At 38.0% G+C, this 25,499-nt stretch overlaps 1 protein-coding gene across 7 annotated transcripts in view; it reads right to left on the bottom strand.

Annotated features, from left to right (window-relative positions):
• KLHL24 (kelch like family member 24) overlaps positions 1–25,230 on the bottom strand; it is a 42,164-nt gene extending 16,934 nt beyond the window's left edge. Inside the window, exons 1-4 of one of the 7 annotated variants that reach the window (XM_038583507.1) lie at positions 25,076–25,229; positions 18,472–18,534; positions 11,053–11,143; positions 9,731–10,711 (exon numbers count right to left, since the gene is read on the bottom strand). In XM_038583507.1, coding sequence (XP_038439435.1) covers positions 9,731–10,650 — 920 coding nt within the window. In that variant the 5' untranslated portion in view covers positions 10,651–10,711; positions 11,053–11,143; positions 18,472–18,534; positions 25,076–25,229. Of the gene's footprint in view, positions 1–9,730; positions 10,712–11,052; positions 11,144–18,471; positions 18,535–23,952; positions 24,042–24,497; positions 24,579–25,075 lie in introns of those variants that run through there. The other 6 variants (XM_038583511.1, XM_038583512.1, XM_038583506.1 and 3 more) reach the window with 6 other exon arrangements.
• Positions 25,231–25,499: the final 269 nt, after the last annotated feature.

Here is a 25,499-nt window from a genome sequence, read left to right as displayed (position 1 = left end):
TTAAAAAATTTTTTTAAATTTTTATTTACTTATGATAGTCACAGAGAGAGAGAGAGACAGAGAGGCAGAGACACAGGTAGAGGGAGAAGCAGGCTCCATGCACCAGGAGCCTGATGTGGGATTCGATCCCGGGTCTCCAGGATTGCGCCCTGGGCCAAAGGCAGGCGCCAAACCGCTGCGTCACCCAGGGATCCCGCTTCCTTTTTTTCTATCAACACGAATTTTCAAAATGATAATGAGCATGGACTATTTTTTTTGAATGGAAAAAACATTTAGAGCACTAAGAGAATCCTAAGGTTTATGTTAATAGACTTTTTATTTTGTAGTTTAAATTTAAGATAGGGGATCCCTGGGTGGCGCAGCGGTTTGGCGTCTGCCTTTGGCCCAGGGCGCGGTCCTGGAGACCCGGGATCGAATCCCACATCGGGCTCCCGGTGCATGGAGCCTGCTTCTCCCTCTGCCTGTATCTCTGCCTCTCTCTCTCTCTCTCTCTCTCTCTGTGATTATCATAAACAAATAAAAATTAAAAAGATAAAATCTTAAAAAAAAAGACTTTAAAAAAAAAAAATAAAATAAATAAATTTAAGATAGATAAGGAAAAACTAAAAGTTTATCCAGGTTCTTTGTTACTCATAAGGCTCAATATAAAATTTGGAATTTTAAAATTATTTGGATTTTGTATTTTTTCACAAATATAATTGAAGTGAAAAAGTTCCTGTAAATACATTTTATGGTTGTTACAATTTTAATTTCATGAAGCAAAATGCTAACAATCCCTCTTCTCTTAACTTAAATGTGGAAAGAAAAAATACCACATCAGAATACTGATTTGTAGTTTTAGTCAATATGATGTTTCACAATTACACTAGAAAAAAAAATCAAAATTAAGCAATACTGGTATGCCACTTTAACAGAGACACTATAAACAGAGACACTATATTCTAGCTATGTTTACTCACAGCTTTTTCAGCTAATAATCATTCATCTGTCCCATGCCAGGCACACTTTTCCATTATAAAATCAGAAAAATATATTGTAGAACAGATTCTTGTTCACAGATGCAATAAAAACTACTTTTGGAACCCAGTAAATCATATTACCCTAATCTAGTATACAGTAAAACTTTATTAGAAAGACTGAAATATTATCAATGCTATTTTCCAAATAATTGCAAAATGAAACTATTAAAGTAAATAAAGAATAACACCAGATACTTGATATGATTAACTTTTCTTTCTTTCCATAAAAGTTATCATTTCCTAAAATTATACTTAAAATACTTCTCGAACAAATTCATGTTATTTTCCTCAAAGCCTTATTTATCAATTGCTCAAAACAAAAGTTGCTAAACACTATTATTGGGGTTCAACCACTCCCAATTTTTTAAATATAAAATCAAGGTAACTATTATATATTATAGAATTGTGTTTTACACTTTCTTTATAACATTTTATTTTTAAATTCTTGTTTTCTTCTTATAGACAGAGGGCAGAGCAGTGTGTGGGGAACAGAGAGGGAGAAGGAGAGAGAATATTAAGCAGGCTCCACTCCCTAGCATGGGGCTCCACACTGGGCTCAATCTCAAAAGCCTGAGATCACGATGTGAGCCAAAGTCAAGAGTGGGACATTTAAACAAATGAGCCACTCAGGCGTCCCATATTTGATTTATTTTATCATTTCTTTTTGCTTAAACTTGCTTGCCTTTTTCAAGACTTCTTAGCTTAATAAGCATATATTGTCTGTTTTTGTACCTTGGAACAAAAAGAGAAAATAGCACAAAAAGCTAATGATTAAAAACAAAACAAAACAAAACACCTAATGACTAAAACAATTGGTCCCACTAAATAAAGGATTACTTCAGTATCTACCAGGAATGTGTTTTTATCTGAAAGGATCAACAAACTGTAGTTTTGCCTGTACTGAAGGTCTTATTTGCAACCAAATCAGAGACAAGTCTAGTATTCTCATTAGAGACTATTAACCCAATAAAAGTTATTTTTAGAGGTGCCTGGATGGCTCAGTTGGCTAAGTGTCCAACTCCTGGTCTTCGCTCAGGTCATGATCTCGGGTTGTGGGATTGAGCCTGAGTCATGCTCCCAGCTCAGTGTGGAGTCTGCTTGAGTTTTTCTCCCTCTGCCCCTCTTCTCTGCTTGCATGCATATGCTGTCTCTCTCCAAAAAATTATTTCTTGAGCTTGGAAAAATTTTTATCTAAAGCAGGGAAAAGACTGCCTTAAAGGAAACAGGTCACTTCAGCTAATAATAGCACCTGGAAAAAAAGGCAGTCAAGATGATAGTATAAGATGAATAAAAGTCTGGATAGCCCATTCAATCTATTTTTTAAAGTGAATGTTACTTTATTTTATTAATGCTTTAAAGTGAAAATTCTGATTTTGATGTGATAAAATATTTACTGTGTTAGAATGGTTACATTATATGAAAGATAAAATAATTATAAATCCATAGGACATTCTAAACTGGATGAACAAAACATATAATTATCAGATTCAGTTAAGAATCTCAAAAGGCAAAATACAGGACTTGTTGGCTGACATAACAGACCTACTTATTATTAATGCAATATATGCCAGAGACAGGTGAACTGCTAAACTAACTCTCATTAATAAAAGGAGTCAATGCAATGGTTAATGGTTAATGAGAAGAATAACTGAACATATTTAAAAAGCACAATAGGAAAGGCAGTGTTTCAATACAGCAGGATATTGGAAGAAAGAAGGGAAAGATATTAGTAATATGATCTACTCACCACTCCAAGACTCAAAATATCTGAAAACTGACCCATCAAACAAAATAAAATAGAAATATGAGACTTGAAGCCCTAAAGAGACTACATGGCTCTCTAGTCTGTAAGGTATGACAGTTACTAAACTGTATGAATAGATCTAAAGAACTATGTATCAAAAAGAGGGATTGGTTAATCATAGATGCAATAAATAAATGAATGAAAAAGTAAATAATCACAGAGGCAAACATCTCTTGTGCCTATTCAAGTTCTTGTCTAAGGGAAAGAGAATCTTAGTTAACTTGAACATTACTGGTTCTTTGGTAAGAAGATTTTTATGGTGGATGAGACTTCCTCAAGCTTTACTAGCTGAGAGGACTCCAGTTCTAAAGATCTATTAACTCCCTTTGTTTGGATTCCAAACTCGCCAACAACCTTTGAAAACTTGGCTTCCCACTTAGTGATCTGTCCATAGTAAGAGAATATGCTGAACAGACTGACTTAAATATCTGTATGCTTTGATGTGGAATAATCTCCAAGACACTTATAAATCATGAAAACAAGGTGGAAAACTGAATGTATACAAAAAAGTAGGGAAGTAAAAAAGTAGGAAAGTAAAAAAGTAGGGAAGTATTTGTGTGTATATACACATCCACTTCCATATGCAAAGAATATTTTTAAAGAGTTCAGAAAACTCCTAACGCTGGTATCCTTTGGGGAGAACTGATATATCAAGGGTCGGATGAGGTAGACTTAAATGTATACTTTTATGAAAAATGTTTAAGTTAAAAATAAAAATGAACATGTAGAAAAACGGTAAAACTATGCATCCTATAATACAGTAGATTATCATTCTTAAGAGGGATTAGAACAGGGGCACCTGGGTGGCTCAACAGTTGAGCTTCTACCTTTGGCTCTTAAAAATAATATTAATTATAATATGATTTGGCTTCCAATAGGAACTTGAACCTCATCTTCATTATGGACATAATTTTCATTATATATTAACTGACTATTAGACAAGAGATAGTAGAAAGTATTAGAAAAATACTTAATTGACTCCAATCTCAAAATGACAAGCTTACTAAATCTTAGCTATCTCTATTGCTCAATGGAATGTGGCAAAGAGTGTGAATTTTTTTCCACAGGGATGAACAAATTATTCTTAAAACAAACCATTTGATATCAAGTATTTCTTGTCTTTCAAACTACATTTCCTATTCTGTAAAAATTTTGATTATTTTCCTTATGAAACAAGCAAAAATTTTTATGTGCATTTTTGTGTGAAATACCAGCTTATGTTCTTTTCATACTATATTTCCAATCCTCACAATTTTATGAGGTGGTATTATGCTTATTTTACAGATGAGAAAATGGATAAAGAAGTTGCAATGTTTTGCCTAAGGTCATGGAATAACTATTTGCAGAGCCAGATCCTAGTCCACACCTGATTCTGAAGCCATTATTACTCTGAACACATCATGATACTTGCACTTGTTTATTAAAAAATAGCATTATGTATTAGTAGAGATTTAAAGTTGCATAACAAAAAAAAAAAAAAAAAAAAAAAAAAAAAAAAAAAAATAAAGTTGCATAACAGATATTAATAGAAAGACAACTATTCCTAAGCTTTACTATTTTTTTTAAAGATTTTATTTATTTATTCATGAGACACACACACACACACACACACACACACACACACACACACAGGCAGAGACACAGGCAGAGGGAGAAGCAGGCTCCATGCAGGGAGCCCAATGCGGGACTCGATCCCGGAACTCCCAGATTACGCCCTGGGCTGAAGGCAGGCGCTAAACCACCGAGCCACCCAGGGATCCCCAGCTTTACTATTCTTAAAGTTGCATAATAGATATCAATAAAAAGACAACTATTCCTAGCATTCCTATGATTGGTCTCTATTGTTTTTTCTCCCAAGGGTTTACAACTGGTAGTGCAGATTATCAAAGTTTTTGTGCTCTTAAATTGGCTCATACCCTCTTTCTAGGTAACTGCAATCATACTCTGTTTTTAATATATGTTGGTGTTTCTTTCTTATTTAAGAGACATTTGGGTACATATAGGTAGAATATTCAGTATGGGTTGAACTCTGGACAACACTTGGCACAGGGTAAACACTGAAGAAATACTGGCTGATGTGAGGACTATGACCTAACTATACAGTGATGGGAACAGACTGTTATCATCCCAATCTAGAGCTAATCTTTGCATCAGCAATCGTGGGACAACCAGATAGGCTGTGCCTCCTAATGCAATGCAATGCAATGCAATATACACATTACCTAGGATGAATTCTAGTCAAAAATATTTAACTTGTCTCCATCAAGTTGAAGTTTGTAGAGCTAACTTCTAGTTTCCAGGAAACACAGCTAAATTCAGCTAAGTGACAGCATAAGGAAGCAACCTAATATAGAAGGTGAAATATTTTTCTGGATAACTTGCCCTTCAGCAAATTAAAATCATGAAAAACAAACTGTTCTGGAATAAAAGAGACTTAATGGGAATAATCAGATGCAATGAGTAGTCCTGGATTGGATCAAGGTTCATTAAAGAACAGTTTGCAAAAGACTGGAGAAATATGACTATGGATGGGGTATTAGTTAATATGAAAGAAATATTAACTTTAAGTGGGATGCTATTTTGACTATGTTACTGTTTTAAAGACACATCCTAAACAGATAAATAAATAAAATTTTTTAAAAATTGGTTGAATGAGTAGATGAACAAATGAAAAAAAAATCTGGACTGGAGTTATAGGTTTGATAGTCAATAGCATGCATGGTAATTAAAACCAAGAAAGTAGATGAGAACACCTAGGAAGATGTGATATAAGGCATGACAGAGAGATGTGAACCAAGGGGATCATCAACATTTCGAAGGCTAGATATAGAACCATCAAATGGAAAAAGAGCAGCTGGAAAAGAGGATCATGAGGAAAACGATGTTCTGGAAGCTAATAGAGGAGTTTCAAGAAAAAGTAAAGCGATTGATAAAGTCAATTCCTAAAGAGAGATCAAGGTGAATAAAGATTGAAAAGAGGCTAACAACAAATAGAAGGTGAATGATGGCCTGATTGAGAGGAGTTTCAGTAGAGTGCAGAGAAAGTCAAAAGAGTGAACTGTAGTTGAAGTAGAGACATCACTACTCTTTCAAAGAAGTTTGGAGTTTCTCAGAAAGAGGGAAACCTGACAAACAATACACATTGTTCAGATAATCAAATTCCTAGTGATTGGTACTAATATGCAGTAACAGGTAAGTGTGAAGGAATATAAGGAATAGGAGGTGATGGTAGAGTTGTAAAATAAAGGATTTCTTTTTACATTCCTCATGCAATATCTACATAAAAGAGGTATCTTCTATTATAATTACAACAGTCTGCAAATTCCATGTAACTATAGTTTGTTTTTTTCCTACTTGCCCCCTAAAGAAAGATGACATCGCAATCATATATATAGATGTGTTTTATTGTATGAAATGGATTGATTTCCTTAGAAATTGGATGTAAAATACATTTTTACAAATCAAATAAAATTAGGGGTGCCTAGGCAGCTCCGGTGGCGCAGGGGTTTAGCGCCGCCTGCAGCCCAGGGCGTGATCCTGGAGACCCTGGATCGAGTCCCACGTAGGGCTCTCTGTATGATGCCTGCTTCTCCTCCCTCTGCCTGTGTCTCTGCCTCTCTCTTTTTCTCTCTGTCTCTATGAATAAATAAATAAAATCTTAAAAAAAAAAATTAGAGGTGCCTGGATGGCTCAGTTAAGTGTCTACCTTGGGATAACGTTACGATCCCAGTGTCCTGGGATGGAGCCCCACATTGGCTTCCTGCTTAGCAAGGAGTTTGCTTCTCCTTCCTCCTGCTCTTATGTGCATGTATGCTTACGCATACTCTACCCCCCGAAATAAATCAATAAAATCTTTAAAATATATATATAAGTGAATTGAAAAATTATCTATTTATTACCTAGGCCTAATTAACTTTTTATTTTTTTAAGATTTATTTGAGAGAGAGAGATAGAGCCAGAGAGCTTACAAGCAAGGGGAAGGGCAGAGGGAGAGGGAGAAGCAGGCTCCCTGCTTGGGGAGGGAGCATGATGCGGGGCTCAATCCCAGGACTTTTGGGCCATGATAGGAGCCAAAGGCAGATGCCTAAACGACTGAGCTACCGAGGTGCCCCAGCCTAAAGACCTTTAGGCTGCAATCTTATTTCATTTAGGTCATATTTTTATAAATAATGTTAATAATAAATAACTTAATTTGATTTTACAACATATACTCCTTGGTCTCTAATTCTAATCCTATGTATATATAGGAGATATACACAGGAAAGTTATTATCACTCCTGTTTGACCCAAAACCATTCTGTCTGCTGTAAGGGGATTCTGTTTGGAAAAAAAATACTCAATTTTCTTAATAGTCCTTAAAAAAAGTAACAACTTAAAAAATTAATATATGTATGTAAGAAAATTAAATGTTTTGTGTCCTTTGTTAAAAAACTGAAAGTATATTTTTCTTATAAAGCAATTATTTTCACTAAATTCAGTTGACTTTGAAGAAAAACATGCACTGTAACACAAATACAAAGAAATATTACATTAGTTTTTGTAATAATCACCCAATATCGTATCCAATTTATAAAAAGTTCAGCCTGTTAAGTACTGGGAGTTTTTAAAATTTATTTTAGAGAGACCATGTGCATGAATGTGCACGTAGGGGAGGGAGGGGCAGAGGAAGAGGGAAAGAGAGTCTTAAGAAGACTGTGAGCTGAGAGGGGAGCCCCAACGCCAGGCTTGATCTCAAGATCCTGATAGGACCTGAGCGGAAACCAAAAGTCAGACACTTAACTAGCAGTGTCAACCAGGTGCTCTTGGAATTTTCTTAAAGTCAGTCAGACTTATGTTACACTACATAAATAATAATTTTTAAGTACTTCTATGCACCACTTTCTATGATGAGTACCTTAAGGATGACTGCATTTAATAGTTTCAGTGGCAGAGCTTGTGAGATAAATACTATTTATCATCATTCTCATTTTAGATATGAGGAAACAGACTAAATCTTGCTATATTCAAACTAGTGTAGATTTTAAAGGGTGCTATCTTCATAATATGCTGAATTTTATTTTTTTTTAATTTTTAAAATTTATTTATGATAGTCACAGAGAGAGAGAGAGAGAGAGAGAGAGAGAGGCAGAGAGATAGGCAGAGGGAGAAGCAGGCTCCATGCACCGGGGGCCCGACGTGGGATTCAATCCCGGGTCTCCAGGATCGCGCCCTGGGCCAAAGGCAGGTGCCAAACCGCTGTGCCACCCAGGGATCCAATATGCTGAATTTTAATCACATTCCAAAACAATAATAATCAAAATCAAAGCTAAAATTTTGGTTTGAGAGCTATGCTCTAGTAAATTTATAGGAAAAGTGGAGATAATATGAGAAAATAAAAATCACCAGTTTCACAACGTGAATATATTTAACACTACTGAGTGGTACACTTATTTTTTTTATTTTATTTTATTTTTTTAATTTTTATTTATTTATGATAGTCACAGAGAGAGAAAGAGAGAGGCAGAGACATAGGCAGAGGGAGAAGCAGGCTCCATGCACTGGGAGCCTGACGTGGGATTCGGTCCCAGTCTCCAGGATCGCGCCCTGGGCCAAAGGCAGGCGCCAAACCGCTGCGCCACCCAGGGATCCCGAGTGGTACACTTATTAAAATTGGTTAAGATGATACATTTATGCTGTATGTTTTTACCACAATTATGCTGTATGTTTTTACCACAATTTATTTCTCACAATAGCCATTTCTTGCTTATTCATAGTATATTTAATATTACTTCTTCAAATATTAAGACATGGATATTATTTTTCTATAGCTTATGAATTAAAATCTGTATGTTTTACTGAAATAATGTACTATAAGACAATACAAGTATAATACTGAACTAAATTCCTATTCTAAACATAAATTTTCCAAATTCTCTTTAATAATATAATTTATATAATCAGAAAAAAATTGGGATGCCTGGGTGGCTCAGCAGTTGGGCATCTGCCTTTGGCTCAGGGCGTGATCCTGGAGTCCCGGGATCGAGTCCCACATCAGGCTCCCTGAATGGAGCCTGCTTCTCCCTCTGCCTATGTCTCTGCCTCTCTCTCTCTCATAAACAAATGAATAAAATCTTAAAAAAAAATCAGAAAAAAATTTAAAAATTGACATTGACATTAAATAACTGTGGCAATAAGAAGAGATCTGAAACCTGGGTTTTACATCCAAAAATCCACCCAATATATACCAGCTTACTTACTTCACCTTTATATTTCAAGTCATCTGTTAGGATACAAGGAAGTCTGTGAATTTGCCTATTTATCTATTTATTTATTTAATTTTATTTTATTTGAGAGAGAGAGAAAATCTCAGACTCCTCAGAATGCTGAGTCCAATGTGGGGCTTGATCTCATGACCCTGAGGTCGTGACCTGACGCCAAAATCAAGAGTCAGATACTTAACCAACTTAGCCTTGAGGGCACCCCTGCCAATTGTTTTTTATATGTAGAGGCAGTACAAGAGAGTCTACTAAAGCCTTTAGTCTACTTTATCTCCAAAGACTCTTTGGAAAGAAAAGTGGAGTGATTTGAGATCCTACAAAGATTAAGAGAAATAAGCAGAAATACGTTGAGGCATTCATAGTTGTAAAGACACTTTGGAATACCCCCTTCATAGCTCAGAATAACAAAGAATGCTATTGTTGAATCTAGTCTTCATTGGGAGAGACTTTTTAAAAAAAAACTTTTAGGGGGGAGGGAGAGACATTTTAATCATTTACATAACTCAAAAACAGTATTATAGATTATATAAAGCCACACAAAGACAATACATAGGACTACTCTGAGATTTCACTCAGGAAGCTAAAAAATATTTTAAAAATAAAAACTTTTGATAATTATGTTGTAGTTCATTTATAAATCATTTTCTCACCTGCGTGGCCTAGTCCTTGGGGACATCATTTCATTCCCAAGTATGTGGTACCGTCTTGCTTCATGCAACAGCTGATAACACTCAGGAGAATTCTGGATCAATTGGTCCACCTCAACTGTTTGCACAAAGTAGTTAGGATGCAAAAGAGGGAGTCTCACATGTGTCAGGAGCTCATGTAACAGTGGTCTTCTCAGATCAACAGCACGATAGACCCAACGCATGACGGCTTCAAAAACCATCTCCTCTTTACCAATAACAAGTTCATCACTACAAATATAATCAATAAGCTCATCTTTGTCAAGCTCAAGAAATTCTTCATGCTGGGACACATCTTCAAACGTCTGTAATGCAAAATTCTTGCATTTTGTGAAGAGTGTTTTGAGAGAATGGGTATCAGCAAAGCGCTGGATTCCTAAGCAGTTACAAGGATCAAGTTGCTCCTCTAAGAACTTGGCACAAGCATCACGAAGAACGCTAATCTGAAAGAGACTTGATGTTTCAAAAAGATACTGTACATTCTCTGTAGTGATCTTTACCTTTCCAGTATAAACATACTGCAAAAAACATTCCATGGCTTCAGCTAAAATACCATTGATCTCAACCAACATTTCTCGGCTTTCTCTGTGGTCATTACAAAACATAGCTCTGAAGTAGCTACTACAGGCTGAGAGAACAGCTCTATGGCAAGGAAATTCTTTGCCTTCCACACAAATGATGACGTCTGTGAATAAGCGGCTGTCTCGGAATTCATTGAATATCTGGAGTATATTTTCAGCATGGGATGATCCTGAAGAGAAGTCAAAAAACTCATGGCCTGTCAGAGATTTAGGGTCCATTTCAAAAACTTTACGCTTAGTTGCTGGGGAATCACGCACCCCGAGATCCTCTCTGTTTAGTCTTCGTCCCAATATTAGTACCATTGTTACATCAGTTGACTATATAATTGTTGAGAAATGACTGTTAAGGATCCTTTTTATGTGGCTAAAAGTAAAAAACAAAACAAAACAAAAACACATTTCAATATATAAAAAAATGCAGCATTCAAACTACATAGTCTCATTTTGGTGTAAACACTATAACAAAATCATATAATTAATATATCTTACTTAGAATACTCTCATTTTAATAAAAATTGATAAATAAAAACCTGTCTCCTTTTACAGAATTGGGTTTTATCTACTGACCATAGAGTTAAGTTGGAATGCTATAAGACGAAGAATTTGACTACATTCAGAATCCTAATGTAAATGTTTATTATCTTAATATGGTATTATAAAAGAAGAATTCAGTTACATTTATCAATAGCCTTTAAAGAAACGTACATTGGGGCACCTCGCTGGCTCGGTCAGTAGAGCATGTTAACTCTTGATCTTGTAGTTGTAAATTCGAGCTCCATGTTGGGTACAGAGATTACTTAAAAAAAAAAAAGTATATTGTTTGACCAGCAAGCCCCTTTCTAACAATCTATTCTCAGGAAATAATCAGGAATATGTGGAAAGATTTATCTACAGAAACGTTCAATGTTGTATTAACAGAAAATACTTACAAAAATCTAAATGCCCTGCAATAGATTACTTAAACCCTACTGCATCTTGAGGTTTGAAGATAGTCTATGCAGCCACTTAAAATTATATAGACTATTTAATGACACAAGGAAGTATTAATCAGATAGTAAGTGTAAAACAGATCATAAAACATATGATAAAAAATAGAAAATGTATCAGCATATATTAGGGAAAGAAAAAGGGAGGCACATATGCCAAAATATTAAGTGATCTATATTTTTTTCTCTATTTCACTATTTCCTTTCCACTACAAATATGTAGTGTTTTGTTTTCAGATCTTTAAAACACACGTACCTATATCCTTCTTTCCCTTTAGCTAATAAGAAACATCCCCGAACTGTCAGAAATGAATATGAATAGATAAACTAATGGACTGAGGCCCTGGGTTATAGCTACCAATTCTCTTAAGTTTTGATTCTTTTTTTAAGATTCATTTATTTATTCATGGGAGACAGAGAGGCAGAGACACAGGCAGAGGGAGAGGCAGGCTCCTCACAGAGAGCCTGATGTGGGACTCGATCCCAGATCCCGGGATCACACCCTGAGTGAAAGAGAGATGCTCAACCGCTGAGCCACCCAGGCATCCCTTAAGTTTTGATTCTTAAGGTGGTTCTCCTACTGTTACTTTCTTTTCACATCACCATAAGTTTGTTTTTTTAAAGATTTCACTTCATCCATTCATGACAGACACAAAGAGAAAGAGGCAGGGACATAGGCAGAGGGAGAAACAGGCTCCATGCAGGGAGCCCGATATGGGACTCAATCCTGGGACTCCAGGATCACACCCTGAGCCCAAGGCAGATGCTCAACCGCTGAGCCACCCAGGAATCCCACACATCACCATACGTTAATATGTGATCCAAAATGTTATCTGTAACCTGCTTAAGAGCACTCAGAATCTCTCAACTATTCTTATGCTCTCATAATCTCATATACAATTCCTTCTAAAGGTCTCAGCTTCTTTCAGAAATAGTTCAATAGTCAGACATCCAGGCCTAACTATGGCATCATAAAGGTTTATGGACATCAAAGATAACCCCCAAATAAAATGCTGTCCTACATTCATAAGCCACAAAAAAATCAAGACTTGAGGTTAACAATCTTAATTGAGGACTGTATTTTGTGGGGTTCCTGGGTGGCTCAGTTGATTATATGTCCAACTCCTGGCTTCAGCTCAGGTCATGATCTCAGTAGTCTTGATATCAAGACCCTCATCAGGCTCAACACTCAGCAGGGAGTCTGCTTCTAAGATTCTCTCTCTCTGCCCCTCCCCCTGCTCATGTGCATGCATGTACTCTCTAAAAATAAATAAATCTTAAAAAAACAAACCCTGCATTTTGTATACCCAATCACATAAAAAATTGTACCCCGTTAAAAACCTTTATGTGACATAATAAGAAAACATGAAATAAAAATCAAGAAGCAACTCATTCTATTATATTCTTTTTTTCATATGCTGATTTATTATATTTGCCTTCTTTTCTCAATCACTCTAATGACCCAGATATCCTAGTCACAATATTCACTATTTACTTCCAACTTTCATCAATTCCCTCACTGAGTTTGTCACTTCCACTTCTAGCATCATCAACAAATACTTGTTAACCTACCACTGTCAGGATACTGTACTCTGTCTATAGTTTTCAGAGATGTAAGATATTACTGTTGAGTTTTTTTAAAAAAATATAGTTGAGATAAAGCATATTCACAAAAAGATAAATAATAAGGTAGCGTAGGTGATATGATGCCACACTGGTATAGACAGCACGGTTCCCACTTAAATTTCCATGAAATTTTTATCTCTTCATATAAATTAGCACTTAATCTCCCTCAAGTCTAGATGATAGGATTTTCCCTGGGCAGATGTACACCAGGCTATTCCTACTGTTAAGGAAAAGTACCTGGTTGTAATAACGTGAAGGACACCTAAATGTTTGCACGCACAGCATCTTTTTTTTCTTCCATTCCTCTATTTATCTCCTAATTTTGCAGGTAAAACCAGAAAAAAATTCAAGCAATTTTATCAGACAAATGGAATAAAGATGCAAGTAAAACAAATACTATTTTCACTTGGGATCACCAGGTGGGGGAATTCAGAAGCAGAATGCTGATAGAGAAATTCCTGCTGTGTTCATATGGACTGTGTGGATTTAAAAAGTCCTAAAATGAAGGAAGAAGAGTTATTTTGGTTCTCTCTAAGAATTCTGGTAAAAACTGAGGAAATTCTTGGAAATCTACCAGGTAAGGCTGTAGGAACTAGTAAGAGCCAAATCTGTATTAACTGGTTTGACGATATCATGGGGGCTGTATTTTCTTATATACATTAAAATACAAAAAAAACACAGCAACACTAATCTTTTTTTTTTTTTTTTTTTTTAACTGCTTGCTGTGTGCCTGGCACTTTCTAAATTCTCTTTTCAAAAAAAAATTTATTTATTGGGGTGCCTGGGTGGGTCAGTCGTTAAGTGACTCTTGATTTTAGCTCAGGTCATGATCTCAGGGTCATGAGATCAAGCCTCACATGGGGCTCTGTGCTCAGAAGGCAGTCTGCTTGAGATTCTTTCCCTCTCCCTCTGTCCTTCCCCTGCTTTCTCTTTCCCAAATAAATAAATATTTTAAAAAATTAAAAAGATTTCCTTATTTGAGGGGGGAAGGAAATCCTCAAGCATATTCTCCTCTCAGCAGAGAGCCCAACACAGGGCTTGATCTCACCACCCCTGAAATCAAGACCCCAGCCAAAACCAAGAGTTGGACATCCAACCAACTGAACCACTCAGGTGCCCCAACTTTGTAAATTCTTCATATAAATCTATTAATTTTTAAAAAAGATTTTATTGATTTATTCATGAAGAGACACAGAGAGAGAGACAGAGGCAGAGACATGGCAGAGGGAGAAGCAGGCTCCCTACAGGAAGCCCAACGTGGGACTCGATCCTGGGACTGCAGGATCATGCACTGAGCCAAAGGCAGATACTGAACTGCTGAGCCACCCAGGCATCCCTCTTCATATAGATTTAATTTAAACATCCCAAAAACCTTATGAGGTTGTTACTACAATTAACAAAAGAGTTGGTTTATAGCCTTAGGGCTTTATATACAGGATTAAGACAGATTTTTCTAAATAGGCAGGAACTATTTACCAAGTAAGTGAAAGACTGATAGGGATAAACTTTACACCCATTTCTAAGTTTAAGAAAACAAACAGAAAATTCTAAGTATTCAAATATATATGTTGGGATCCCTGGGTGGCTCAGTGGTTTAGCGCTTGCCTTTGGCCCAGGGTGCAATCCTGGAGTCCCGGGATCGAGTCCCGTGTTGGGCTCCCGGAGTGGAGCCTGCTTCTCCCTCCTCCTGTGTCTCTGCCTCTCTCTATATATCATAAATAAATAAATAAATCTTTAAAAAATAATAATAATAAAAAATCAAATATATATGTCATTTATTTTCTAAATGTGTAACAATGTTTATAATATAATGAAACAGTTATAGCAGTGGAAACTCATGTAGAAGACCTATTTAAATAAACACACAAATAAAAATAAACCTAAGAGAATGCTTATGAATAACTGGTTTTTGAAGCAATGTCAATTACTATTAGTTTTAAAATGTATTATATCATGAACTAAAAAATGGGAGAGGTTTCTTCCCATCTCTTTTGAGATTTTCTTGACTAAAATTCATGTTTGCCTCACTGCAGGTCATTCAACTTCTTGGGTTATGGCTGCTCATGCATGTGTGTGCCATCCACAAATACGTGCACATATACATGGGTTAAACTGTAAAAATTCACTTATAGTACAAATCATCATTTCTAAATTACAAGCTCTTCATGGGCAACAGCACATATCTCAAATATGCTTTTAATCTGAAATTATCTCAGTAATAGTTCAATACACAGAAACTGATCTCCTGTGCCTGAAGCCAATTTTTTGTTGTTGAAACCAAAAAAGGTTCAAAGCATGTAATATCACAAGTGATAAGCATTCAATTATGATAAACATAAACAAACATGATATGGAACATGACTTATTTTAACCTTAATGCTTTACACCAAGCTAGATTCAAATCATGGTTGATTTAGTCACAAGTCAGCTTCCCAAATCAAGAATTTATCTTTAGAGTAGCCTCAGTGGCTCAGCGGTTTAGCGCTGCCTTCAGCCCAGGGTATGATCCTGGAGACCATACATAGGGTCCCATGTTGGGCTCCTTGCATGGAGCCTGCTTCTCCCTCTGCCTGTGTCTCTGCCTCTCTCTCTGTCATGAATAAATAAATAAAATCTTAAAAAAAAATTTATCTTCAAATCAGCTTAATTTAAATTCTTATTGCATTTCAGGTTCAAAAAATTCACAAATTATTTTTTTGACTAGTGATGTTATTACTGGCATTAATAACCACAAAAATCTTGAACTTGCTGCCTTTTCTGTTTTACATTTTTGTACTCTCAGTATTTAAATATTTTTTTTATTTATTCACATATTTGAGAGAGAGAGAGAGAGAGAAAGTGCGGGAGCGAGAGTGCTCATGAGCGGAGGAAGAGTAAGGGGAGAGTGAAGAGAGTGTCCCAAGCAGACTTTGTCCTGAGCACAGAGCCAGATGCCAAGCTCGATCCCACAAACCTGAGATCATGACCTGAGCAGAAATCAGATGCCCAACTGACTAAGCCACCCAGGTGTCCCTTCTCAAGTGTTTAATGAATGCAAAACAATGCAAAGGAATACATACAAAGTGCAAAACAAAATAACATACTGCAAGAATTTTCCTTTTGGCTAAAAGGGACAAGTAAGAAAACAAACAAAAAGATTCTCTGCTTTTGGTATCCAATAATCTTACTGTGTCTGGTATTTGTTATCTGGTATCTATATCTGATAAATTTAGGGATAGCAGATGGAGTTATGTATTATACAAAGCTGATGAAAACTTTAATAGCAGTTAAGGGTTTATCTTTTTATCCTATTTTCCAAATGTTATCCTCATAGCTGGTTCCTTCACTCTTGACTGATGAAAGATCTTCCACTGCTTTCGCCCAGTGTAAAACTGAAAATCTTGGATTAGAAAAGCTATAAAATCATGTGCTATTACAAAGTATTCAACAGCAACAAGATATTTTACTGCTTTCTATGTTAAGAGAGGCTATCTCATAGATATGAGCTGTTTCCTTTTTTTTTTTTTTTTTTAAGAGTTTATTTATTCATGAGAGAGACACAGAGAGAGAGGCAGAGACATAAGCCGAGAGAGAAGCAGGCTCCATGTAGGGAGCCCGATGTGGGACTCTATCTCGGGACTCCAGGATCACACCCTGGGTCGAAGGCAGGTGCTCAACCGCTGAGCCACCCAGGCTTCCCGAGCTGCTTCCTTCTAACCAGCTTTGGCCTGACTTTTTGTACATCCTCACTTTCTCTAGACGTTCTAAGAACTCTCCCATTAACCAGTCTCCACAAGACAAAATGTAAAACTCTTCCTATTGATGATAGGGTAAATAAGTTACACAGGAAGGTTTTAGAAATATGAGCTGCATTTCAAAGTGTGTCTTTTGGGGTTCCAGATGTAATTTGCAAGCTTTTGTTTTCCCATTTTACACAAATGAAGTATTTTAACTATTAATAGTTAAAAATGTAAAGACAAGTTTAATCATATCTCAGAGTTATCTAATATCTAATATCTAATATAGGTTCAAGATTTATAATAAACGAATTCATACATAATCAAGCAAACATAAATGACAGAATTCTTCTAAAAATTAAGCAAATACTGGGACACGGGTGGCTCAGTGGTTGAGCATCTGCCTTGGGCTTAGGGCATGATCCCAGAATCCGGGATCAGGTCCCGCATCGGGCTCCTTGCACAGAGCCGCCTTCTTCCTCTGCATGTGTCTGTCTCTCATAAATAAATAAAATCTTAAAAAAAATTAAGCAAATATCAAAGCATCATCATTCCCTGCAGGAAAAAGTAAGCAATTAAGTAAGCGTCTCTAGACAAAATAAGAGGGGAAAATGTTTGTTCCAAAGAAATATAATGACAAAGTTTTATCTAGGTAAAGGTAGCAAATGCAAGGGTGATCAGACTGTCATGTCAGGGGCTGATTGCCAGAGTCACTTGATTTGTCTAGAAAAGCTAGTATCTTTCTTTCTCTCCCTCATTTCTTCAGGCGCTTTATTCCTGAAGTGATACTCTCACTTGAAAGGAAATTTTTTCTTAACAGGATTCTTCTGGTTAAAGAAACTCTAGGGGTCATTTCCAACTGAACTCATGTATGTTGTAGACCTAGTTCCTGATTGCTAGGTGGATTTAAAATTGTTTTTGGGGATGTCTGGGTAGCTTGATGATTGTTCCTGAGCTGAAGGTGAAGGGGTCTTGGGATTGAGTCCCACATTGGGCTTCCTGCAGGGAGCCTATTTTTCCCTCTGCCTACATCTCTGCCTCTCTCTGTGTCTCTCATGAGTAAGTAAAATCTTAAAAAAAAAAAAAAAAAAAAAAAAAAGTTTTTTGCCTATGTCTCAGAAAACTGAAGAGAAATAACTTATTTTAGTATCTCTAAGGCTAGAGAAAAATGTAGAAGAGGGACTGAGGATATCAGGGAGGAGCTAAAAAGAGTAGATACTTTATTTGGTATCAGAAATAACTAAGACACTGTTTTCTTTTATGATCTTGAGGATAGAATTGTTCCCCATTACTCTGATTGGCTTAAGTAATCCCTGGTTAAAGAAAGGAAAATGGTTTAGATTCTCTAATAACAATGTTCAGGCTTTTAAAAAATATTTATATATTTATTTTATTTATTTATTTTTTTATTTATTTATGATAGGCACACAGTGAGAGAGAGAGAGGCAGAGACACAGGCAGAGGGAGAAGCAGGCTCCATGCACCGGGAGCCCGACGTGGGACTCGATCCCGGGTCTCCAGGATCGCGCCCTGGGCCAAAGGCAGGCGCCAAACCGCTGCGCCACCCAGGGATCCCCTATATATTTATTTTAGAGAGAGAGAGAGAGAAAAAATACAAGTGGGAGAGGCAGAGGGAGAGAGAATCCCAAGCAGACTCTACTCTGAGCATGGAGCCTGAAGCAGGGCTCGATCTCATGAACTTGAGATCACAACCTAAGCCAAAACCAAAAGTCAGATACTTAACCAACTGTGCCATCCAGGAACCCCTTAGATATTTTATAAATCACTATAAATACCTTCTTAGCATTTGCTTGATCAAATCCCCAGTCAAAATTGTTGTGTTGTTTTAATTTCCACACCTAAAATAGAGAACAGCAATATATTATAGATACTAATCACTTAATGCATAGTTGGCATTTATTAATACATTGAAAAAAGTTTTTAGACTTCAGTTTCTGACTTTTGCATAGGTTAAAAATTTACTTTCATGTAGAAAATCATTTGTGAATGACAATTCCTTAAAGCAAATTAATAATTTTATGCTATCTTATATATAAATTAGTTTCCTTATTTATCAGCTTCCTTGACAATATCATCTTGGAATAAAGTTTCTTGAAAGATGATTAAACAAAGATTTGTGTCAATAGCAAGCCAATTGGTGGCCCTCGGAGGACAAAATACATATCCTATGATAACTCTACAATGGATATTTGAAGAGTGTCTGGTAATTGAGGTCTCATCTGAGTTTGGGGCCATTAAATAATTCTGAGTTGGTCTATCAACACTATAAAAATGCACAGTTTAGTCATTATGTATTATAAAACTATGGAATCAGTTTGAGAGTATCAGAAAATATCTTGGTAATTCAGGAAAGAATTTTTAGTTTTTAATCTTTAGTTATAAAGATCCATACAGACTCCCAAATAATTATTTTTAAAACCTTTTAATATATAATTGCATTATTTCTTCTGCTTTGTTAGACTTTATAAACTTTTCTTTTGGTGGATGGGAAGGAGATAAATGCTTAAGAGAAAATACTACAACCTTGGAACTGTGCATAGAATAACAATAGTATTTAAACACAAATAGTTCTGGTTTCTGGCCCAGATAGCTACAAACAGAACTCATAAAGTCTTAACAAGTTAAGGCAAATAACAAAAGTTGATCACAAAAACCAAGATATGGACTACCGACTTTTTCCTACATATGTACACACACACACACCTCTATGCCCTGATTATGCTACAATTGTGAAGTTACTTTGAAATGTTTCCTTACTCTCAGAAGTAAGTCTAACATGTGTTTACCCTTGGTATTAAGAGTATTTCAACTAGGTCAAATTAGGAGATTGTTAATCCTAGCTAAGTAAGTGTTTTTTTCCCAGGGGGCAATAAAATTCCGCGCCAATGCAGGCATCCAAGTCAAGTGAAGAAACATTTGTTTTTCTGTCTGGCACTGGAGTTGCAAAAATTGGATCCAAATCCAATTCAGGACGCTGATGGTTGGGGTACCTGGCTCTGTCACTAGAGCATGTGACTCCACCTTGTGGTTGTGAATTCGCGAGCCCCCCACTAGGTGTAGAGATTACTTAAATAAATTTAAAAAGATAAAGAAATAAAAGAACGGAACTCCAGAACTGATACTAAAATAGATTCAAATTTTCAGTGTTTTGCTGAAAACACAGATTGGAGATTTTCTCATGACTGATCTGGTCTAGAATTGTTACCTTAAGGAGGACAAGGGCAAGGCAATTCATTAAGGCATTTTGACCTAATAGGTAAGGGCAAGGGACAGAAGAGGTCAGTGTACAAAGCCCAAAGGAGCTATAATATCAGAATTGATCTAGAGTGTAGCTATACTGCAACCAAGCTTAATTTTCCTTTAGGATGCAGGAATCCTATACAAAATAAAGAAATTACCATCAGTCTTAAAGATGGTGTGAATTAAGGAGGAGCTTTAAATATTAATACCAAAGAGCAAAGGAAACCAACATTTTCACTAATGTGGTCCCTACAACTAGTGGTAGTGAATTGCCACATACTATGTTCTACATTACTCCATTTTCTCAAATTTAGGGGGCAGGAAACATAAAGACAATCAGAAGACTAACCAAAAAGAGGTTTATCTTTAAAGATATATAAAGCTATAAGACATAAAGTAAAGCAACAGAAGGAAAGCCAGAAAAGTACAACACAGTAAGTTTATTATTTAAAATGACTAGAAAATTATACTGAATACGGCACTACATAAAACCATGCGGTTTTTTATAAATTTCAGATATTTTTACCCTATTTTCTCAAAAGCTAATTTATTTGAAACTTTCTATTTTTTTAAATTTATTTTTTATTGGTGTTCAATTTACCAACATACAGAATAACCCCCAGTGCCCGTCACCCATTCACTCCCACCCCCCGCCCTCCTCCCCTTCTACCACCCCTAGTTCGTTTCCCAGAGTTAGCAGTCTTTATGTTCTGTCTCCCTTTCTGATATTTCCCACACATTTCTTCTCCCTTCCCTTATATTCGCTTTCACTATTATTTATATTCCCCAAATGAATGAGAACATATAATGTTTGTCCTTCTCCGACTGACTTACTTCACTCAGCTGAAACTTTCTATTTAATGACTTTTTAGAAACTATAAATTCATACTCCTAAAATTTCAATTTAAAGCTTTACTCGTAGTAGTGAGCAGTTCCTGAACCAAGTTTTGCAAATACAGTATTTAAAGTCCAGTCTTTAAGATGTTCTGTTCTTTTCTTTTGAGGGGAGGAAGAAGAGTTTATTTTACATAGCTGAATGAAATAATTTAAGAAATAGTAAATAAACAAGATGTTATTTTCAACATTTTAAATTTCTTAATGGAATCACCAAGAATATATTTACCCACCATAGCCACCAGAAACCAACTGACACTTAAATTTCTTTGTCTAGGATTATAGCAAGTAGTGATTATCTCGTTTACTAGAGCTCAAATGGTCAATACACCGACTGTCATTAATGAGAGAAAAAAAATAAGAAGTGTCTAATGATGAAAAACTTATTAGCAGTGGGGACGCCTGGGTGGCTCAGCAGTTGAGTGTCTGCCTTTGGCTCAAGGCATGATCCTGGAATCCTGGGATCCGATTGAGTCCCACATTGGGCTCCCTGTGAGGAGCCTGCTTCTCCCTCTGCTTGTGTCTCTGCCTCTCTCTCTCTCATGAGTAAATAAAATCTTAAAAAACAACAAACCTTAGCGTCAGACTTAACAATATAGTTCTATAACTAAAACAGATTATGATCTTAAATCACAGAACAAAAAAATCAAATTTCTCCATTGTTCTCTCTTGCCTTAGAAGTTTTGGTTTAATATTCCCCAATCCACAAAGGAAAAACTTTGTTAATTATCAAATACCACACCTGTTATCAAGCTGCCTATTGAGCCTACTTGTGCTTCTTGCTAGACTTAATGTGTAAACTTAACATCATTTGGTTTCACCCTGCTTACATGTTTCTTTTAGGTATTTAATGCACTGTTCTATTTCAAAATCAAATTAAATCTGTAAGGACACTACTCTCTGCTCTGCCACTCAAGTCTGAAATCTAGTATTTCAGATGACTTCTCTATGTATAAAAATACCTTTAACTCAGTGATTTTTATTTGCCTTAGTGGTGACACAAATTATTTACAGAAATAATGTTTAGAAACTATTGAGTAAAGAGTAAAGCCTAATCACTTTTTTTAAAAGTGGGCTCCACACCCAGTGTAGTGTCTATTGCAGGGCTTGAACTCACAACTCCAAGATCAAGCCTGAGCTAAAAATCAAGAATTGGGACACTTAGCTGCCTGAGCCATCCAGGCGCCCCAGGCATAATCACTTTTAAACATCAATTTAGTACACTTTAAGATGTGCCGAATGCTGAGAAATTATAAGCCCGTGGGTGATGAATTTAGGCAGTGACAAACTCATCAATTAAAAGTTTAGCTATTGGGATCCCTGGGTGGCGCAGCGGTTTGGCGCCTGCCTTTGGCCCAGGGCGCGATCCTGGAGACCCGGGATCGAATCCCACGTCGGGCTCCCGGTGCATGGAGCCTGTTTCTCCCTCTGCCTATGTCTCTGCCTCTCTCTCTCTCTCTCTATGTGACTATCATAAATAAATTAAAAAAATAAAATAAAATATTTAAAAAATAAATAAAAGTTTAGCTATTGTGTTTTTTAATAGTAGAAAGAATAAGGATTTAAAAATGTCAACAGTTGTCAGATGGCCAGTTGTCAGATGTTTTAGTCACACAATTAGAATTACACAAAATGTATTTTTCATATATTTATATGGATATACTTATGACGTTATTTTATTTACATTTTTCAGCACAGTCCATACCTAAATATTAATATATTTTTGAAATTCGAGTGAAGATGACTACACCAGAAGGGCAGTTTCTGTGATCCCCAACTATCTTATCACTTGTGCATTGAGGGCATTTAACATATCTAAGTAAGTACAAAATGCAAACCTTGAAAAAAGATGTCTCAAATTTCTAAGTAAAAGTATCCACAAAAATAACTGCGATCATTTATTTAATAAATAGTATTTTTTTTTTCACAGTTTTGACTTCTGGGTTTTCATGAAATGACAGAAAAACAATAAGTTAAAAGTTTTTGAAAAAGCATTAAGGTTTTATCAATTTGAACAAAAGCTAGTAAAGATTTAAATTAAAACGTACAGCCTTAACTCAAAATATTTCTTTTTCCTTTTCGGAGACTAAGTCACAGGCTTTGTCTAGATAGGCAGGCTTTTGAATGTTGATTTAAAAAAAGGTTAGAGGTTTGCATTTTTTTAATTTAAATTTATTTTTTATTGGTGTTCAATTTGCCAACATATAGAGTAATACCCACTGCTCATCCCGTCAAGTGTCCACCTCAGTGCCCATCACTCAGTCACCCCCACCCCCCGCCCACCTCCCCTTCCACCACCCCTAAGAGGTTTGCATTTTGTACTTATTTAGATATGTTAAATGCCCTCAATGCACAAGTGATGAGATAGTTGGGGATCACAGAAACTGCCCTTCTGGTGTAGTCATCTTCACTCGAATTTCAAAAATATATTAAGAATGCCTAAGAAATGCGAACTGCTCATAATATTCAGTTCCTGCTTCACCCAGGAAACTCAATCTACCTTCTACAGAAATGTATTAGGTCTTGGGTGAATTCCTATAAATTCACAGGAAAAGAAAATTTGATAAAGCCCAAGTACCCTATTAACTCCAAACTGCATCTTCAACACATTATGGCTAAAATGATTTCCTTTGAGATTTTATTAACGTCCTCTTAGTTTCCAATTTTAAAACAGCACATTTGAAATTTACTCAAATTCTGAATTACCGTGGGCTTAATATAGAAGAGTGGACCACAGTCCTCTAAACCAGGAAAACAATTCATCTAACCGGGGTACTTCAGATACTTCCGTACTCTTAACTTTTAGGAAGATACCCTTAAGCTATCTTTCTTTCTTTTTTTTTTTTTTAAGGAGAATGCTAATTTTAATCATAGTCGACACCAGGCAGGTTTTAAACCTATTTTACGTTCCTTATAAAGATTAAACTCAGCTGGTGGACCTCAAAGACGATAGCTACCAACTACTAAGGCGTAATTCTTAAAAAGCCGCTTGAAACCAAGTGATTAGTCACTAAGATCAACTGTGAATAGTGATGCCTGCCCCATCGTCCGTATTTCGCTACTTAAGCCTTGTTTACAGAACCAGCAAGAACAGATTCGTCCGAGGACTTCCTTCCCACCACCTCGGCAATGAAGCGACACTCGGTAAACGGGGCCAACGTTCCGGTCCTCCCAGGGCGGCGGCGGCCCGGCCTGCGCCGCAGCCCTTCCGCGGGGAACGCGCGCCGCGGGCTCCCGCGCGTCCTCCAGATCACCTTCACGGGGGCGGGGGGAACGGCTTGGGCAGAGCGACAGCACAGCCACCAATCGTCACCCGCAACACGCCCCGTCGTCCCGCCCGCAGCACGCCGCGGGCGCCCAATCCCCGCCGTGGTGACACTCTGCGCCCCGAGCGTCCAGAACTCGGGGGCGGGGACGTTAGGGACTAAATTAAGGAACCGCGTCCGGGACTGGTAGGAAGGTGGGGAGGCTAGGCGGAGACTCCGCCGGCTGAGCGCCTGCGCCCCCGCCCGCCCCGACTCCCCGGGGACGGTCGCTCTAGGGCCGGATTCCCGGCCCTGGCTCAGCCGCCATCCGTGGTAAACAAAGGCTCGCGGGGGGTGGGGGCGGGGGTAACGGTCAGGTGACGGTGCCTAGCACATTTCGCAACCGATTCCCTGGGACCCACCTTGACCCCGTCAGTCCTCCCCAACAGGACCAGCGGTCGCCCCCGCCAAACCAAACGGCTTGACTCGAGACCTTCGCATTCTCAGTGCTTTCTTCCATTAAAAAAAAAAAAGAGCCGCGTCGGGTTCAAAGCCCATATGCGCAACATGCGGGACCCGTCTGCCCAGCTCTGTCCGCCAGCTGCCCCGGCCCCCGGGGCGGCGGGGTGACCCGCACCTGCCACCCCCAGCCCCCGCGGCCATGCTCCTCCCAACCCGCCCCCAGCGGGCCGCGCCAGCAACGCCGCGGTTCCGGGGCGGTAGTGCCAGGAGGCGGGGGTGCCCTCCCTTGAGGACTGCCGTTAACTGCGCTAACAGAAGAGCCCCCCCAGGGTGCCCCGGAGACCCCGCACCCCAGAGACCCTGCAAGTGCCAGGCGCAGTCTCTCCTCAGACCCCTACGTCTGGCTGCGAGACGCCGGCCGACGCTGGCTTCTCTCCTGCAGACACCCCCACGGTGGCGACCTCAGCTGCCCCTCCGCCCCCGGCTCGGGCCGGTTCCTCGCCTCTCGGCCACTCCCGGAGCTGTCATCCCCGGGTACCTCTCGGCGAAGGCTGGAAACGGCCAGCAGCGGCGGCCCCTGCGTTCCCCGAGCGGCCCGCGGCGCAGCGCTCTCGCCAGCGCCGGCGTCTCCCTCCAGCCGCCAGTGTTTGCCGCAGCTCACAACAAAGGAAACATGTGACCGTCCGGGCCAAAACACTGAGCGTCACCGACCCCGACGGCCAATCCGAGTGGGCGCCCCCCGCCCCGGGGCACCCTGGGATATGTAGTTCCCACTCTGGGGGCGCCCGCCGGGGCCACTTGGGTGTCCCGCTCTAGGGCGGGTGTCGTTGCGGACTGTGAGGAGACCCAATCCAGGCGTTGCTGATTCGGAAACCCTTTGTTTTAATTAGAGACGGGTTAAGGAACTACATCCATGTTAGGAGCCTAGTGGGAAACCTGAGTCGTATGTTTATTGCCACGTC

The sequence above is a fragment of the Canis lupus genome, chromosome 34, assembly GCF_011100685.1.
Source record: "Canis lupus familiaris isolate Mischka breed German Shepherd chromosome 34, alternate assembly UU_Cfam_GSD_1.0, whole genome shotgun sequence".
Lineage (NCBI taxonomy): Eukaryota > Metazoa > Chordata > Mammalia > Carnivora > Canidae > Canis > Canis lupus.
Note: the sequence above shows the minus strand (reverse complement) of the source record. Positions and strands in the feature narration are given on the sequence as shown.